This window comes from Trypanosoma cruzi, genomic scaffold, assembly GCF_000209065.1.
Source record: "Trypanosoma cruzi strain CL Brener 1047053517087 genomic scaffold, whole genome shotgun sequence".
NCBI classification, from domain to species: Eukaryota; Euglenozoa; class Kinetoplastea; order Trypanosomatida; family Trypanosomatidae; genus Trypanosoma; species Trypanosoma cruzi.
This window is the reverse complement of record NW_001849447.1, coordinates 234633-252689: the sequence shown is the minus strand read 5'-3', so window position 1 is coordinate 252689 and position 18057 is coordinate 234633. Positions and strand designations below refer to the sequence as shown.

General features: G+C 48.2%; 7 protein-coding genes and 1 pseudogene across 7 annotated transcripts, besides 5 other annotated features; all 8 read left to right on the top strand.

Annotated features, from left to right (window-relative positions):
- Nucleotides 1-18057: part of a sequence feature (heterozygous, non-Esmeraldo-like haplotype) that runs on past the window's edge.
- Tc00.1047053511277.70 (elongation factor TU, putative) lies at nucleotides 119-1528 on the top strand (the record flags this gene model as incomplete). Its single annotated transcript, XM_816784.1, has 1 exon — nucleotides 119-1528. The coding sequence occupies one exon, from the start codon at nucleotides 119-121 to the stop codon at nucleotides 1526-1528; it is 1410 nt and encodes a 469-aa protein (XP_821877.1).
- Nucleotides 2088-2130: a sequence feature (T-rich).
- Tc00.1047053511277.60 (alcohol dehydrogenase, putative) lies at nucleotides 3150-4328 on the top strand (the record flags this gene model as incomplete). Its single annotated transcript, XM_816783.1, has 1 exon — nucleotides 3150-4328. The coding sequence occupies one exon, from the start codon at nucleotides 3150-3152 to the stop codon at nucleotides 4326-4328; it is 1179 nt and encodes a 392-aa protein (XP_821876.1).
- Nucleotides 4759-4811: a sequence feature (A-rich).
- Tc00.1047053511277.50 (hypothetical protein, conserved) lies at nucleotides 4952-8554 on the top strand (the record flags this gene model as incomplete). Its single annotated transcript, XM_816782.1, has 1 exon — nucleotides 4952-8554. The coding sequence occupies one exon, from the start codon at nucleotides 4952-4954 to the stop codon at nucleotides 8552-8554; it is 3603 nt and encodes a 1200-aa protein (XP_821875.1).
- Nucleotides 9240-9518, top strand: Tc00.1047053511277.39 (hypothetical protein, conserved; the record flags this gene model as incomplete). Its single annotated transcript, XM_816775.1, has 1 exon — nucleotides 9240-9518. The coding sequence occupies one exon, from the start codon at nucleotides 9240-9242 to the stop codon at nucleotides 9516-9518; it is 279 nt and encodes a 92-aa protein (XP_821868.1).
- Tc00.1047053511277.30 lies at nucleotides 9796-14460 on the top strand (annotated as a pseudogene).
- Nucleotides 14782-14816: a microsatellite.
- Nucleotides 15027-15061: a microsatellite.
- Tc00.1047053511277.20 (DNA-directed RNA polymerases II, putative) lies at nucleotides 15246-15905 on the top strand (the record flags this gene model as incomplete). The annotated part of the gene is made up of 1 exon (XM_816781.1): nucleotides 15246-15905. The coding sequence occupies one exon, from the start codon at nucleotides 15246-15248 to the stop codon at nucleotides 15903-15905; it is 660 nt and encodes a 219-aa protein (XP_821874.1).
- Nucleotides 16186-17034, top strand: Tc00.1047053511277.10 (DNA-directed RNA polymerase II, putative; the record flags this gene model as incomplete). Its single annotated transcript, XM_816780.1, has 1 exon — nucleotides 16186-17034. One exon carries the CDS (start codon nucleotides 16186-16188, stop codon nucleotides 17032-17034), a length of 849 nt encoding a protein of 282 aa, XP_821873.1.
- On the top strand, nucleotides 17467-18057 carry Tc00.1047053511277.4 (30S ribosomal protein S8, putative; the record flags this gene model as incomplete). Its single annotated transcript, XM_816774.1, has 1 exon — nucleotides 17467-18057. A coding segment is annotated over one exon (591 nt), but the record flags the coding sequence as incomplete, so codon positions are not given.

Here is an 18057-nt window from a genome sequence, read left to right as displayed (position 1 = left end):
TACACACACAGACACACATACCCCACGAAGGGACGATTCTGAGAGGTGAATCTCCCACCAAAGAATTATTGTTAACAGAGCGTTGTAGAAAGAGGATTTACGCGGGCCTTTATTCTCAATGTTTCGTGCTGCCATTCGAGGTGCCCTTTTAGCCCCGAAGAAGGAGGTGTTTCATCGTAACAAGCCACACCTGATCATCGGTACTATTGGACACGTTGATCATGGCAAGACAACACTTACGTCTGCCATCACGACAGTTCTGTCGAAGCATGGGAATACGAAGGCACTTGACTACTTCGCCATTGATAAATCTCCGGAAGAAAAAAATCGCAAGATTACAATCAATGCCACTCACGTGGAGTACGAATCAGAAAAGCGTCATTATGGGCACATTGATTGCCCAGGTCACATGGACTTTGTGAAGAACATGATTACAGGTGCTGCACAGATGGATGGCGGCATTCTTGTGGTGGCAGCTAACGACGGATGCATGCCGCAGACGCGTGAACACCTGCTTATTTGTTCGCAGATTGGCCTTCCTGCTCTTGTATGCTTTATCAATAAGTGTGACATGATGCAAGGGCAGGAGGAAATGATTGAGCTTGTTGAAATGGAGGTGCGTGAACTTTTGGAGAAGTACAAGTTCCCTGCGGAGGAGACGCCATTTGTGCGGGGGTCTGCGGTGAAGGCATTGGAGGGTGATGCTGAAAATGAAGGAAAGATTTTGGAGCTTGTGAAAAAATGTGATGAATGGATTCCCGACCCACCGCGTGCCGTTGAAAAACCGTTCCTTATGGCCATTGAGCACGTTTTTGAGGTTGGAAAGGATAAGAAGGCCGTTGTTGTGAGCGGGCGTGTGGACCAGGGGCAGTTGAAGGTCGGCGCAGATGCAGAACTCTCCGGGTTTAGCGCAAAGAAGCTGACGGTGAAGGTTGCTAGCATCGAAATGTACCATAAAATTCTGGAGGATTGCATGCCTGGTGACTCTGTTGGCGCGAAGATCGTTGGCAGCGGTGAAACAGTGAACTTGTCGAAGGAAAATGTGGAACGCGGCATGGTACTCTCCGCACCAGGTGCAACGACACTGTTCAACAAGGTCCGCGCGCAGGTGTACGTGTTGACAAAGGAAGAAGGCGGTCGTCACACGGCCTTTAGTCCTCACTATCGTCCGCAGCTTTTCTTCCACTGTGCTGATGTCACGGCGGATATTAACTTCCCGGAAAGCGAGAAGCTTGCAGGGGAGCTGAACAAAAAGTATGGCCGTGACGCGGCGGAACAGAAGAAGAAGGAGGCAGAACTAAAAGAGTTTGAAAAGACGCTTGTCTGCATGCCTGGTGATAACCGCGAAGTCCTGCTCACCCTTGCCTATCCAATGCCAATGGAAAAGGGACTCAAGTTCACCATCCGTGAGGGGAAGATCACAGTCGGCTGGGGGTCCGTGACAGAATGCCTCGCACTCGATCCGAAGGTGAGCATTGAGGGCATCAAGCACACGAAGGCGGTGACAGGAAAGGGAAAGAAGAAGTAATGTGTGGTATAGTAGTAGTAGAGGATGAAGAGGATGCGGCGGCACCGGCTGGTGGTCATTATTCATGTCTGTTGCGGCCGATAGCAGGTTTCTCCTGGGCCGCTGACGACGGCGACGATGACACGAGGAAGCCTTGCCTCCACAGAGAGAAAGAGAAAGAGAGGATCAAACAAATACTAAAGAAAAAAGGCAAGAAAAAAAAAATGAAAAGTAACTGAGAACCAACCAGAAAGTGAAATACGTGGAGAAAAGAAATTTTGGCGAACACATGCGATAATGGGGCGAGAAGAACACCCACCCACTCCTAAATATTTATATTCATCCAGGCGGGAGGAAACAAGCGAGGGGACACAGAGAAGGCCAGAGGAAAAAGAAAAAGGGAAGAACACAGAAGGGCAGACAGACAGGCAGACAGAGGGAGAAGATAAAAGGAAAATTCTGACGGCGTCTCGTTTGCTGTCTTGAAGCAACACACCGTCGAATCGCTCTCTCCTTCTTCACAGATTTTTTGGGGGATCGCAAGAGCACGGGGTAAAAAAGAAGGAAATTACGATGAATTAAAAAAAAAAAAAAAAATGATAGAATTAAAAAAGAAAAAAAAATTCTTGTTCCACGTATTCCATAATCGGTGTGAGCGGTGCAGGACGCCCCCGCAGCAACAAACAAACACGGAAGTAATGAAAATGGTGTGAGAAGACACAACCAAAGGGGCTGCACGATGGCTGGCAGGTGGCGGACATGAGAATTCAAAGCTCAACGCGTGTGATACAAATTGTCGCTTTTTTGTTTTGGACTTTTTGTGGGCTTTATTTTCACTGACCACTGCAACTGGAGCAGAGGGAGCCACTTATTGAGAGCAACGGCGGCAATCAGGCAATGAATCTTGTTGGCACCAACAGAAAGAAAAAGAAACAAAAACCCCTTGTGTGTGTGTGTGTGGAGGGGGGCTTTTATTTCTTTCTTTATATTCATGCAGCCTTCTTTTTTTTTTTGCTGCTTTTTTGCCGCATTGACTATTTACTTTTTTCTTTCCTGCATGCCACGGTGGAAATAAAAACACGAAGCAAAGACAGCATGCAGAACGACAACGACGACTACGGTGGTGGTCCGTTCCAGCAGCCTGTGAGGGTAGGAGGGAGGAGATGGATGAGGACAGAGGGAAATAGAAGTGGGATAAGGGAGATTGAAGGCCCTTGCAAGGGTGGGAGGGAGAGGCGATGAAAATAAGTTGACGTTTCACAACGTATTCTAGAGGAATTCATATTTGAAGTGAAGCACCCCTCATTTCAAGAGCCGAAGGCAATTCTTTCTTGCATGGATGGACAGGTTTGCGTGCGGGTGTTTGTCCTCATAGACGATCTCAACTGCTCGCACCATTTTTCTCTCTCACCCTTGAAGACTACTGCCAGTTGGTTTTCAATTACCCCCCCCCCTTCTTTTTTTTTCGTTGTTGTTATTTTTTTTTTTACTTTTTGTGCCTGAATAGAAGAAAAATTTGGTCAACCAAAACTCATTGAACCACAGCAGACATCCGAAAACAAAGCAAAAAAAATAAAGTTACAGTAAGTAAAAAAATATATTCTTTTGCTTTAGGATTTTTATCCAAAGGAATCCGGCAATCATGTTTCGCTTCTCACGCCCAAGTGCTGCGGCCTCCACCTTTTTCATGCCGAAGGTCAGCTACCTTGGCGTTGGGGCGCTCGACAGTGCCACGAGCAAGATGACGAAGTTGGGCTTTAAGAAGCCCTTATTGGTGTGCGACACCGGCATCGAAAAGGCAGGCATTCTTGAAACCGTCATGGATGTGCTTAAGAAAAAGTGTCAAATGGACCCTGTCGTATTCAAGGATGTGCATCCGAACCCAACTGCCCACAACGTGGAGACTGGTCTGGAGTTGCTGAACAAGAATGCGTGCGATTCTATCATCGCTATTGGAGGTGGATCGCCGCAGGACTGTGCAAAGGGCATTGCACTTGTCAAGGCTAATGGGGGAACCATCTATGACTACGAGGGTCTGGACAAGGCTGAGAAGGACCAGTACCCGCTGGTTTGCATAAACACAACATCGGGCACAGCAAGCGAAATAACGCGCTTTGCGGTTATTACGGACGAGAAGCGACACGTCAAGATGGTGATTACGACAGATACTGTGACTCCACTCGTTGCCATAGACGACGCCCAACTGATGATGGGACAGCCGCCTTCTCTTACTGCTGCCACAGGTATGGATGCTCTCACACATGCAGTTGAAGCGTATGTTTCAGTGGGCGCAAGCGAAACCACAGATGCGTGCGCGCTATATGCCATGAGACTTATCAAACAGCATCTTTCTAATGCGGTGAAGGATGGGAAGAATCTTGTGGCGCGAGAGGGTATGTGCTACGCGCAGCATCTTGCTGGAATGGCATTTAACAGTGCAGGTCTCGGTTACGTGCACGCAATGGCTCATCAGCTTGGTGGCTTCTACGACCTCCCCCATGGCGTCTGTAACGCTATCCTGCTGCCACACGTGGAAAGTTACAACTCTTTCGTATGTGCGCGCCGTTTGGGTGATGTTGCCGTGCAATTGGGTGTCAGTACGACAGGCATGGATGATAAGAATGCCGCTGCTGCTGCAATTGATGCGATTCGTGCTTTATCGAAGGAAGTTCAAATCCCATCAGGATTTGAACAACTTGGTATGAAAGAGAAAGACATTCCCGCGCTGGCAGAATCAGCCTTGAAGGATGTTTGCGCCGCCACTAACCCGCGACAGGGTAGCAAGGAAGATGTGATGAAGATCTACCGTGAGTCAATGTAGACAGTGAAAAATAAAAAAAAAGCAAAAAACAATGAAAAGAGTTTGTCTTTACGAGGGCAGGCATTTTTTAAAACGCTACTAAGCTAGCGCAACTTACCTATTTATTTCTTATTTTTTTTTTCCGGGTTTTTATTCTTTTTTTTGTTTGGTGGGGAATCGGAGGGGAAGGGTTATCTCTCCTTATTTCTGTCGTTGTGGGCACTGACTGTGCACTGAGGGGAACGACCGGAGAAGGGGATGCGGGGATGGGAAGGGATGGGCAAAAACGCTTTTTTATTAGTACGAAATTGTTCTTTTAATCGTTTTTGTTTTTTTTTCTGGGTTAAGGAATGCCCCATGACGCCTGCAGGCAAGTATGCGGTCGTTTGCCACGCGGATAGATGTTTATGTCGGGCCTGTCTTTGCTGTTATTATTATTATTATTATAGTGTTTTTTTTTTTTTGTAAATTATTGCTTCTTCTTTTTCTTTTTTTCCTTTTTTTGGAGGCGTCGGGAAAGCTGTGAGGGCCTGTGTGTGTCGTCCTGGTTGCTTTCTTTCACACGCACACTCACACTCGCACCCACGCGCTGAATCAGTGTGACACGCATTTTATTTTTGTTGTTTTGTTATTCCGCCAGATACATGAACACCCCAACCAAATTGGGCGACTTGGTGATCGCCACACCCTCTTCGTTGGCAGCAGGGAAGTCGTGTGCAGCCGAGGTCGGCACCACAGCTACCTCACGCAGCCGCGCACTTGTTGTGCAGCACAAAAAGGAGACGGCAAAGGCTACGGTGAAGGAGGTGGACGTCTTGCATCGGGGTCTCAAGCGGCTGGAGACACGCATGCATGAGCTGGAGTCACGTGTCCAGTATGTTAACCCATGGGTGGTACAATACATGTGGGAGTTGCTATGCGAATTGCGAGACAGGATTGGTATGAATTATAGTCACCAGCGTGAAAAGGCGTGGATTACGGGGTTGCGCCGTCGCCGAGAAAATTCTCGTGGGGATCAACCGTTGACAGAGTCTGGGATGAAAACGCCGTTGAAACAGGGTCCTACTGAGGCGAGGACAGGAACAGCAGGATCAAGGGGTGAGACACTTTTGACAACCCCAACGCATCGTTTTGAATACAGCAATGAAGGTGTTGAGGGCGAGCAGCAAGAAGACGATGACAGTATCTTGGACACGTCAGTCTCAGATGAGAGTGATGATGGCCGTTTACCTTTTCGAGAGAATGGTGTGGTGACGACCGAGGCTTGTGCCCAAGGCGGAGCGGACTTTGTGCAGAGTTCTCCTAGCATCGACGACTCGAAGAGGTTGAAGGTGGGGAGAACTCCCAAAACCGATGGGCGAAGGCTTGCGCGTCACATGGCTACACTCGGGGCGCGTTGGGAGGTCTACCGCATTACCCAGGAGGAGAGTACCAGTAGGTTGGAAATTGCCCTCGAGGAGAGCACACAACGATCTCTTCTTATTTCTTCCCTGTCATGTAGTTTGGCGACGGTATTGCATCAAAGAGAAGTAGTTTTGGCTTCTTCTGCATCCTCAAACAGTGGGAACGTCCACGGCATGCACCGGAATGCAACGCAGCGCCAGGGTGGCATCGCAACGCAGAGAAGGCGTGAGCGATTTGATGACTTGGACGTGCCTTCCCCACCGCGTACCGAAATTCCTGTCGGACTGTCTCCCATTCAGCTGGCCCAGAGTCCCTCTGACTTTTTCTCACCAGAGAGGGGCAACGGCGGGCGCGGCGGTAATCAGGAACGAAGTCGGCGAGCGGTGCGGAGTGCGACTGACGTTGTGGACGATGACTCAGACTTTTTCTCGCCCAACAACCGACGACAAAAAAGTAGGCGTGAGCATGAAATGACCGCGTTGGCCTGCTCGGTGTTGGAAGCCCCGGAGTTCATGGGGCGAGTAGTGAACGAGGTTTCGCGACAGTTGGCCGCGCAGATACAGCAGACCGATATGTCGGGTGAAAAGCATTTGTCATCATCTCAGTCCCTGCCATCAGCGTTAGTCTTAACTGCACGTGAAGCCGTAAATGCCATTGCCGGAGCACACGACGAGGCTCTTTATCACCAATTAAGGGAGTATCTTGCACACGAACAAAGGCAGCGCACGACCAAAGAGGAAAGTCTTTGGCAGCGTGTAACAGAGTACGAGGAAATGTGGGAACGACGCACTGCCGCGGAGCGGCAAACAAAGGAAGAGGTGCTACAAGAACACCAAAGACTTCTTGCACTTGGAAGAGAGGATGCGGAGTCATGCAGCGAGATACGCAGGGAACTGCTAAAGCTTTGCGGGGAGGTGGTACGTGCCGTGGAAGGTATGCCTGATACTTTTGCCGCGTCACGACCGAGTACGGAGTTGGATGACCGACAAACCAATGGGACTGATGCTATTCGCGACGAAAAGGTGTTTCTCCGGTTAGAAACGTTATCAGCCGCTGTCAGTAGTCTCTACTCGGACTTAGAATCGTTGCGAAATAAATCGAAAGGAGAATTGGCTCCACAGTCCGAATGGTGCAAACAGACGGAGAGTCGTATCTCAACTCTTCAAGAGAGCATGATGGATGTGCAAGAGGCAGTCTCGATTATGGCCCGTAAGTCTCGTGCGGCGGAGGAACGACTAGATGCATCCAAGGCAGAAAAGGAGGAGTTAACCAAATGGACAGAACGAATACAGGGCCTGGAGCAACAGGTGGAGGCGCTTCCTTCCATTTTCACCACCGCAATGTCCCCGCCACTGCCGCCGCCCATTGAAACTACAGCGACAACGGGTATCGAAATGAACTTGATGTCCGTGGAGGACGCCATGATTTGCGTTCAGAGGAATATTCTTTCTCGTCGAGCAAAGTTGGAAACATCAACCGACTCGTATTTCAGAGCGCTGTCAGCGTTGTGCGCCACTTTACAACAGTTGAGTCATTTGTACAACGTCGGCACTGGCACTTTTGGTGTAAGTCTGCGTCTCATATTTGCGATGCCTCCCTTATCCGTTCCAAGCTCCTTGGCAACTGCGTGCCAGGCGTACCTCCGTGAACACTCCGCAGCAGAGTTGAAGGAGGCCATGGAGGCTCTCAATGTCACACAACAGGTCGCAAAGGTTCTGTATGACAGCTACTATTGGATGCAATCCCATATCCTAGTGGTGGATGATAAAGCTATAGAAGCGTCTCTGCAAAATATGGAGGATAACATTGTCTTGGCTGAAGGCGGGAATTTCACAGAACGAGCTGAACCGTTGTCAAAGTCTAATGTCGTGAGTTCATGCCGCAAATGGCAGCTGCGCTCTGCTACCACTGACGGCAAATGCAGGACGGAGGCCTTATCGCGATCAAAAGAGGCTTCTTTTCTTCAAGAACCGAAGATTGCCACTACTAATTTGACCGTGACGCAGAAAGAACCCTCTGAAAAGGCAATGCCTTTACCTTCATTGCAGAATAATACTTGCCCTGAGTCGAAATCTGGTGAAGAGGATGAAAACCACCAACAGGAACGTCCAACGGGTGAATTGACGTCTCTTACTGCCTTGGAGTCACTGGCGATGGCATCCCCTTTGAAAACAATGGACGCTCATTGCGGTGTTATGCATCATTACCATCACCATTTCAACTGCAGCAGAGAAGAAGGACATAATTTCGCACCACAGTTCCTTAGAGAAAAAGAAAAGGAAAGGACGTTTTCTCCGAAGCCCCACGCCTCTCAATGCTCCGAGACGCAGTGGGATGCACGTGAAACACGTTGGGGGAATGCGGCCCAACACATCGGGGTATTGTATCATGATGGGAGCGATTTTGCTGAGCAGACGACCCCATTACCTGTTTCCTCTCTGAACCGCTCTCACATCGATGTTGAGAAAGGAATTGGGCGTATGGGGGAACGGATGGCTCAGAATGGATGCACGTCTTTGGATTTACCACCAACCCCCTCTGTGGTGAATGAGTGTCTTACACTTCCCACTGCAGTCTCTTCTTTCGTTGATCCACAGCAAGCGACACACACCTCTGGACGTGGATCGCTTCCTCTCAAGGATCTGCAACCCTTTTATACCGCCGTCACACGGCCACGGCCAAATTCACACTCTAATTTTGATAAAAATAATAGTGACGGTTCTGCACATGAGAGGGCTACTCGTTTTGTTTCTCGTTTGGTGGGCGATGAAAAAGATAAGGGGGCACGACATTCGCTTCATCGCCATCAAAATCTGCATCTCAACCTCCAAAAAAAGTTCTGATTATTTTTTTGCGAGTGCCTTGAAGTGTCAGTTGAGCCAAATTCCGTATGTATACTCTGGCGACAAGGCATCAAGAGGGAAAAAGTGCTTCGAACGCCGATGAACACTGTGACCAGGTTTGGATGGTTCCTGTTTAGTCCCTACTCCGCTGGTAGTGGAAGTGTGAGGTCTTATGTCAGGGGATCACTTTTTCATGATTACTCTTTCTTGTTCAGGTTTTTTTCAAGTCTATTCCTTTTCGTGCCCACGTGAATCCTTGGAGGCGACGAGGGGATAGCTTTGGGAACGAAGGAGAGAGGGAAAAAAAAAAAAAAGCAAGCAAAAAAATAGTTCAAGGACTTTTTTGCAGTACCCTTTTTTTTTTTTTTTGTTTTGCACAGGGAAGATGGTTATGACTCCTTTTGTAGGGACTGGTCCTACACTACCATACCAGTGCCATCTCGAATTTTTTGACACCCCATTTTATTTTTTTATATTCATCTCTATGCATATATGTCTATTTATACATAATGGGGAGTTAATTTAAATTATTATGTGCCTTTTTCCCTTTTGTTTTGCTTTTAGGATCTTTGATCGGCAGAGGCGTGTTTTTTTTGTTCAGGAAGGGGGTTGGTCAGCGGCGGTTTCTACCGACATTATCATCATCACTACAACGACTGTCGTCGCTTCTTTTTCGCAGGACGTTATGTTTCACACGCCGGTTTGTGGTCGTTCCGCGGGTGCGTTCTACTGCCCCTCCTGCAACGTGTACTGCAGCGATAGTCGAACAGCGGCGTTGCATCGGTCGAGTCTGAAACACAAGAAGAAGAGCGGTGAGCTTGAGATGGAGCGTCAGCTGTACAAAGAAGATGCGAGCGTGACCGTGGAGGATGTGATGGCGCTGGTGGAGCGCAAGCGTGTGGAGTTGGGAGTTGTGCCGTGGAGTCAGTTGCGTTTCACAGAAGAGGAGACGCATGCTGACTAATTGTTCTGAGGAAGATGGTTTTGTGAGGAAGGTGGAATTCACACCCGGCCCCATGTCCATTTATCCCCTTTCCCTCTTTTAAAGATTTTTGTGGACGAGGCCACTCCCTGAGGCATTCTCACGTTGACATTTTTGTTGTTGTAGCTGCATTCCCTGCCTCTGTAAAACAACCCTCTTTCTTCTGGTTTTGTTCTTTCTCTCTCCTGTGGTTTTTTTAGAGGCGCATTTGAATATTGCTCTGCCCGGCGGAGGAAGTAAGAAAGATAAGAAAGCGAAAATGGGGGAGGGACGTTGTGAGTCTTTTCCGCATCTGGAAACGGATTTGCCGTCGAGGAACGAGGCGTGCCAGAATGCAGTGGGTGTTCTCGAGCAAATTCTTTCCATCTCGGATCTTCACATGGCGGCGCGGGCCACGCTGCACGAGACTCAGTGCTCTTCCGTGCCCACACTCTCTTCAATGACGGAAACTATTGCGCATAATAGCCAGCTGGTATGTGAGCGCACCGTTGCACTGCTAAAAAAGTTAGTACCTGAACCCCGTGAGGTCAGTGAAGGCGAGGTGGCCGGTGGAAGGCAGCTTTCCTCGCCAAAAATAGCGGATCTTCCATCGTTTGTCCAAAAGTCTCGTCTTCTGCACGAACGAGTGCAGCGTGTGGCTGTCACCCTCGGTGGCCTCAAGCATTCTCGTCTGCTGGGTGAAGAATCTGCTGGACGGCGCATCATCACAGAGCGCGCCTCCTTGGCCATCAAGCAGCTGCTGGAAGTGCTTCTGGCGGTGGAGGCAACAGTTGATGAAACGCCCTTGTCGTCCAGGGCTGGACAGGGCACCGCTCGTTCACGGTACTTCGTGCTTGACTCTCAACGGTCTTCTGAGCCTTTAGAGGCACCATCAACGGAGTCCTCCCATGCAGCAAGTGAAATGCTCTTCTCTGGTGAAATAAATAAAGACAATCCACCAAAGTCAATTTCTTTTGAAAACGGATCACAGGGGAAAAAAATTAATAGAAATTCTCCAAGATATTTAACGACCACCCGCTTGCGCCCCACGGCAGAAAAGAGGGAGGAACGCGAGGGAAGTAAAACACGCACCAGTTGTTGTGAAGGGAAGCATTTACCATTTCTTCAAGATGAGAGGAAGGAATCAAGCAGCAATTCTTTCTATTCTTGTTTTTCCGCTAGTGTTTCGTCTGGAAATGCCGACACGATGGGACAGTCTTCTTCATTGCGACCGTATGACAAGAAGGGTGCGTCACCAACTTCTCCGAAGTTTAGGGAAATAAATTGCGGAAACGCCGATTCCTTGGAAACGATAGCATCAACCCATTGCATCCCGCTGGAAGAGCTGTGCAGCATCAATACACAATTACTTGCATTTAAAAACAAACTCTTACCTCCAAACACAACCGTGCGTGTGCCAATTCGAAACGAAGATCTCAGTACAGCAGTACCAACGCGTGTGAATGTACACAGAAGAATATTCCAGGGAAAACTTTGGCGAGAGCTTTTGTGTAATGAGGACCCTACTTTCACCTCCCGGTGGAAGGAACTTTTCATTGAAGAAGTAGTACTGCTGTTTGGGATTCCGCACCGATGGGTGTCCGATGTTCAGTTGGCGAATGATACACAGACGACAATGACTGGTGGAGATCAAGCGGTGAAGTTTCGAGTGCGTCTCCCTTTATCACTTGAGGCGAATGAAGTCAACACGAGGATACAAAATCACGAATTTATCAGCATGCTTCTTCTTTACGAAGAGTTACAGAAAAAGAAGGAAGAAGAGGGGATAAAAGAAATTTCACAAAGTGACACAAACTCATTTCTGTCGGTAGCAAGCCGTGACAATCCTGAATCCATGTCTCCACCAGAATTTGCAAACACTGCTGTCCCAAATAGCGATGCAGGGAGTAGTGATAGCCGCAGTGGAAGTGGGTTTGATGATTGTCATAACTGTCTTAGTAACAAAATAAAAAATGACAAACTTTTGCTGGATGCATCCTCTGCGATCATTCAGAAAGAGACGCTGTCGAGGGATGGTTTGATTGTCCAGGAAAAATATACCCGCAAACTCGTTATGAAAAAGTCAACACAAAATCAACACATGCCGGGACACGAGCAGCAAGGCGGAAAAAAGCCAGTTGATGTGTCGTTGCCCACTTACCGTAACCACACGGGGCAGCAGGAACCACAGATTGAGGCGAGTGATGCATTGGAGGAAGTTTCTCCTTTTCGTTTTCCCAACACGCATCCAGCGTGTGTCTTGCCACCGTTGCCTCCGCAGAGCTTTGCATTCCCACGCCACGAGCACGTGTCAGCATCAACGGTGGATGAAGAAAAAACGGAGTTGTCTGCGTCATCGCCATCCCCGTCGCCCGTAAGGACTGACTGTGAGGTCAATGATGCGGATTACAAAGAGAAGAGTATTTTTGGTAACGGCAGTCTCTTAATGAATCCGCACTTGCCTGAGAGCTCAGAACGAGAGTTCGTCTTGGGTCCTCGAAAGGCTTGGGAACCGACCGTGCAGTGGTTCTACACCTCCCATGAAAAGGTCATTTCAGGAGAGAGATGGGATCTCGTCCTTGAAAAGGAAAGGGACGAGCTGCGCCGCACATTATAGCGGAAGTGGCTGCATGTTTGACTTTCCGGAGGAGAATGTCACGGCAGTGGAGTTTGTACTTGGTAGTCTTCACGCCACCTTTAATCTCATGCATGATCGTTACTTAAAAGCGGCGGAGATTGACGCACTTCTTACTGTTTTTGACTTTCCGCAGGTCCGTATTCTTTACCATCGTTGCGTTGAAGGCGTCAACGCATTTCCCCCAGTCCCAAGTAACAAAATGAGTGGAAGTGGCTATGAGAGGCAGAATGTCAATGCAAATGATCTAAGAATGCAATTGCCCCCTGATAACAGTATCGCAGGCAAAAACACGAGCTCCTTTCGTAATGAATGTGCGGACGAGAAATTAGTTCGACTAGCAAGTGAGGAAAGTTTGTTTTTTTGTGGACGACAGTTGTTTCCTGTGCGTTTGTCTATGAATTCTTTGCAGGAGAACGCAGCCACCCCCGACAATGAGCCTATTACATTTGCTCATTTGGCACTTCTACATGATATATCAACAGATGCACTTGTGAGGGCGAACCCACACCTTGAAGCGTTTGGTGTCAACGATCCACTTCCTTCCTCGGCACATATTGTAATTCCGCGCCTTACACTGGATGATGATGCTTGTGGCTTTAAAGAAGGTTACGAGGAACACAATTCGAATGGCACAACACCAATTTTGGTAAACCAAACAACACCAGGTTTGGGCACTGCAAATGCTGATGAAAAAAGTTGCTCAAAATCGTCCATGAACCTCAATGATGCCGCAAGGGAGATGGTTTCGAATGGCCAGGCGTTGCGGCAACGAAGCACGCATTTTCATTCGGACGGAAATTTGGATCCAATTTCAAGGAATTGCCCCGTCAACGTCTCTGTCGGGTCATTAGAAGCCTCGGATTCACCTGTATTTTTGCCCGCTGCCTGTGCTAGTTATCAGAGCTCGGGTACGCTTATTGGCATGCGCGAGGAGAGTCCTACGGCGGTTGTCGTTTCAGGAAGTGATGGAGAAAAGAGGACCGTTGGGTTTGGTTTAGAAAGTACCCCATTTAAGCAGCTCACTCAGGAAAGCGCGGATGGGAACGGACACGCGCTAGCCACGGGATCAGAGCCAAAGGGGGTTCATAAAAAATGGCACGATTTTGCTTCATTACATCAGGTTGTCAAACAGCATTTACTTGCACCACCCCAACGCTCCAGGCCTTTTATGCGTCATGTTTCAGACCTCCGCGTGAAGCCTTCTTTTTCCACAATAAGGGATGCCGCTGTTAGACGTGATCAGGCGGTATTACTGATGTTGCGTTCAACCGAGCAGTTTATTCTTCTTCGATTTTTTGCCAGGTGGCAATACGTTGCACGAATACGTAAAGGCCATTGTGAGTACCTGGCGTTGCAGAGAGTGCCGTTGGAGGGAAGCCCAACGAAGAGTCCGATTCAGGAGACAGAGTCTTTGAATTCTCGGTTTCGGGAAAAAACTTTAGGCGGGACGTTGACACCACAACATGTGGTGCCATCAAAAACAAGGTCACTGCGTGGTCAAAATGCAGAGCTCATCGCGAAAACGATAGAGGCCATTGCACGGACTGAGAAAAGAGTGTTTCATCGCGAAACGCCCACCAAAATATACCAGTTCAAAAAAAGTCTTTTTTTCCCGCACAGCAAAATATGCAAGTAGTAAGTTCCGGCACTCATGCCATTTCCGTGTCTGCACCCATGAGAACATTTGGAGGTGATCACAGTTCACAGTCAGGTTACGAATTCGCTCACACTGGTTCTCGAGAGTCTTCTCGTTCACCCAGTAGTTGCAGCAGTTCCCCGCATCTTGCTTTTAGTGGTATGAGCAGCGACCACTCTGGTTATTCTGCCTCCGCTTTTGTTCATAGGCCAAATGTTGTGCCTGATTTAGGTATATCTGAGCGACCTCCCTTAGGGCTTTGTGTTTCCTCTTTATTGACTGTCACTGAAGTGCATGGAGAGGCAGAGGCAGCTGGGATCCAGCGAGGTGATCAAATATGGGAAGTAGGACGCCATAGGGTGCGAACGTTGAAAGATTTTCGAAAAATCTTAGCATCTACAGACGGAACACATATTTGTGTGGGAATACGGAAGAAAAGCAGTGGTGCACTTACAAGGATCCGTCTTCGTCGAGGTTGGAGGGGCCCACTTGAGAGTGAAGGAAGTCCGTCAACGAACTCATCACCTTTGGAGCCCAGGATTATTTCCATGCTTGGCAAAGCGGGGAGCGCCTTTTTGGCTTCTGCTATGAACCGCGCACACAGTGCGTTTGTACCGAAGAGCGTGCAACAGTCGTATTTGCCCTTGAATAACACTGAACACGGTTCCTAATTCAGGCATAGAAGAGTGGAATCTGTGGATAAGGGAGTGACCATTAGAAAAAAAAATAAAATGTGGCAACACACACAATCACACACGGTGGAAGTAGAGTTTTTTTGTAATTTTCAGGATTGCTTCTTATTTGTATATTTCTTTGACTATTTACCCTCATTTTTCCGGTCTCTGTGATCTGCTGTGATTGCGGTACCGAAGGAGTTGGATTTAGATATCTCATTGCCTGATCCATTTGGAATGAATGTGGGTACTTTTGATTCTGTCTGCCGGTGGGGATGACGATTGAAAGACCCAAATGAAAGAGAACCCCCCCCCCCCAAAAAAAAAAGAAAAAAAAGAAAAGAAAAAAAAAATAATGAACGGGATAATGTGTCGAAGGCTTTTGACGGGAGGGAATTGGAAATAGTGGTTGTTTCTATAAACTTACAGTTCCTATTGGAAAGCACCACTTTCCCCCTGTATGGTAGTGGTGAATGGGCCAAATTGTATCGATACTGCCGTGCAGCATTTGATGTGTAATGAAACATAATGAGGTAAAGACGTCAAATCCAAGCTTGGAATGCTTTATATATCTACATATTTATTTATTTATTTACTTTCTTTGTCTCTCTGCGTGTGATTTTCCTTTATTTTCCTGGATTTTGATGTGGCCGGCGTTAATGGCTCTTTGCTGCCGAAACCCCTATTTTTTTCTTATATATATAGAGAGAGCTGCAGGAAAGCAAGAGAAGAAACTGAGGGGCGGCGGAAATCGTCAGCTTTGGAATTAATTTGCAGCCGTTATGGGCGATGAGAGTAACGCGATTGGGCAAGAGGCCCTGTTGTACGACAAGATGTTCCGTGTCATGCGGACCGTGGGGGAGATGATGTGTGACAGAAAATACCAGGTGGCCGATAAGATAATTCCGAGTTCTGTGGAGGAGTTTAAGGATTGGTACACGGACCCACGAGAAGGGGTAATTTACCGCGACCGCATGACGGTCCCGTGCGAACGCATCGGTGTTTCGCAACGTAGCCGTGCCATGGTGTTTTTTTCAGAGGGACTTTCCATGGAAACGATGAAGCGGTATCACACACAGGCGTCGGAGGCAAACTGCGATCGCGTTATTATTGTGGTGCAAGGAAGGATAAATGCAATTGTTAAACGGCATGTTGAGGATATCAATCGAAGCAGCCTCGGTTTGAAAATTCAGCTCTTTGATGAAGATGACCTTGTGGTGAATATCACACACCATGAGCTGGTGCCAAAACACACACAACTTGAGGATGAAGAGGTAAAGGAGATGCTGCAGGCTCATGCGCTGGAGTTAAGTGCACTCCCGCGCATTCTCTCGACCGATCCCGTTGCGGCGTATTTGGGGTTGGAGCGAGGGCGTGTTGTGCGGATTGAGCGAAAGAGTATGTCGGCGGGATTTTACGTGACCTACCGACAGGTGGTGTAGACACGTCACTTCTTCTTCTTTCTTTTCTCACTATTGATATGCTATTGACTATTTTTGTGTGGCTGGACTCTCCGTCTCTTTCTTTTTATCTTTGGTTACTTTTGTAATTTTATTTATGTGTCTCCATTTGTTATTAATTCTCTGTTCTTTTGCTTTTTTAAAATATTTTTGTTGGACCTCATTGTGATGCATTGCCGTCTCGGGTGCGTGGCGGAATTCTGAGCAGAGCAGGAAGAGGAAAGGCCAGCCACTCACTCCTGTCACACACATAGTCGGAAAAATGGGTTCGATTGAGGAGCTAAAAATCGTGCGGCTCTATCGTGCCTACAACACTGCAATTCAGATGTGCATGGATCGTGGCTACACAGTGCGTCATCCCTCTGCCGTCGCGCAGGCTGTTCGCGACCCTTGTGTGTACAGCTACGAACACGGACTGGACTATGATTGGTTCCTTCAACGTTTTGTGACTCAGCGGGCCGCGGCCTCCGGGGCTGAGAGGGCAGAGGAGGATGAGGACGACAAGGTGAGTGTGCCGACAAATCAAAACAAACTGTTGGAGGAAAATAAAAAACGTATCCTGATGCGTGGTGCCATGCGGCTTGTTTGCAGTGCTGAGTTAGACGGTGCGACGGATGATGAGGAGGTTTCATTGAGTAAACGAGGAGAAAAAAAAGGGAGTTTAATGCTTGTTTTTTTCTCGGCGTCGCCGTCACTTAGCATGAGTGAGCTGCAGGAGTTTCGCGAGAAGGCTCTGCTGAAAGAGGCCCGTTGCATGGTGGTTGTATCCGCCGGAAAAATACCTCCGATGGTTCGTCGTGGTGCACGCGAACTGGGTGGATTTCTCCGCGCTGGCACAGGCGAGGAAATTATGTCGATTCAACTATTAGAGGAGGATGAACTCGCTTACAACATTGCACGTCACGACACAGTGCCCCAGCATGAGGTGCTTTCCCCTGAAGAGGCGCGGTTGTTTCTTCAGCAGCGTCAGATTTCTCTCTCCCAGTTACCTCGCATCCTAAAAGAAGACCCTATGGTGGCATACTTGGGTCTTGCACGTGGAAGCATTGTGAAGATACATCGCGACACAAAAGAAAGTGGTCCCTATGAGATGTATCGACAGGTCATTTAGTCTTTTTCGAGTAATGCGATTGTCCTTAATTTTGGTGTGTTTCTTTTTTAAAGAAATTAAAAGAAAAAGCTTTCAACTGTTGATAACGCAATATGAGAGGGAAATGGGTATGAGCGCAAAAGAATGATAAGAGCCATGAGCGGTGCGTGTTGTTTGTGAGCTTTTTGGATGCGCGCCGGTAAATGTTTAATTACGGGCATCTATATACATTGGCTGTATTTCGCAACTTCTTCCCTTTTCTAATTTATTTTTCTCCCCTACACACACGTACACACTCTCTCTCCCTTCCTCTTTCTGTGCGTGTGTTTCCTGTGGAGTTGGGCGAGGCGGTGGTCGGGGAGAGCGTAAGGAAAGGAAGAAGTGAATTGAAGGGGTGCGACAGCATTAAAAAAAGGAAAAAAAAGGGGGAAAAAAATCCCCTTTTAAGGACGGATGCTTCGTCGGACGATTGTTCCTTTAGCGAAAGTTTATGGTGCAGCGCCTCCGAATGGCACTGGCCAGAAGCAGCCGGTTCGTCATCGATTGCTGCACGGGAAACGAGAACGTCAGGGAAGCCTTTTTGCCATCGCCAATGATGTGAAATATGACGAGAAGCGGCTCCGCCAGCAGCTCAATGCCATGCTAGAGGAGGAACGTCTTCCACCACGCACACGGCTAGAGCACAACAAAGCCAATGGAGGCGAGGCTTTGCCGCAGCGTCGGCTTGTCGACCTGCCGGGTGTGGAGCGACGCCGTGACCTGCCCGCCGATCCGATCACAAGGCTGTTCTTTCAGCACAAAGGGGATCATGCACTGTACTACGGCACATATGACAACCCCAGTTTACAGGACGAAGATCGCATACAAATAGAAAAACGTGAACCACGGTACTGGACATACAATGTGTTCACCCCAGTCTATGACTTTTGCCATCGTATCCGCGAGGCAACGGAGCAGAGGAAACGTTTCGTCATTGTACCTTCCACAGTTGAAACCCGTGGCTGTGCCCGGGTGATGCTTGGTCATGGACTTGTAGCTGGTTTT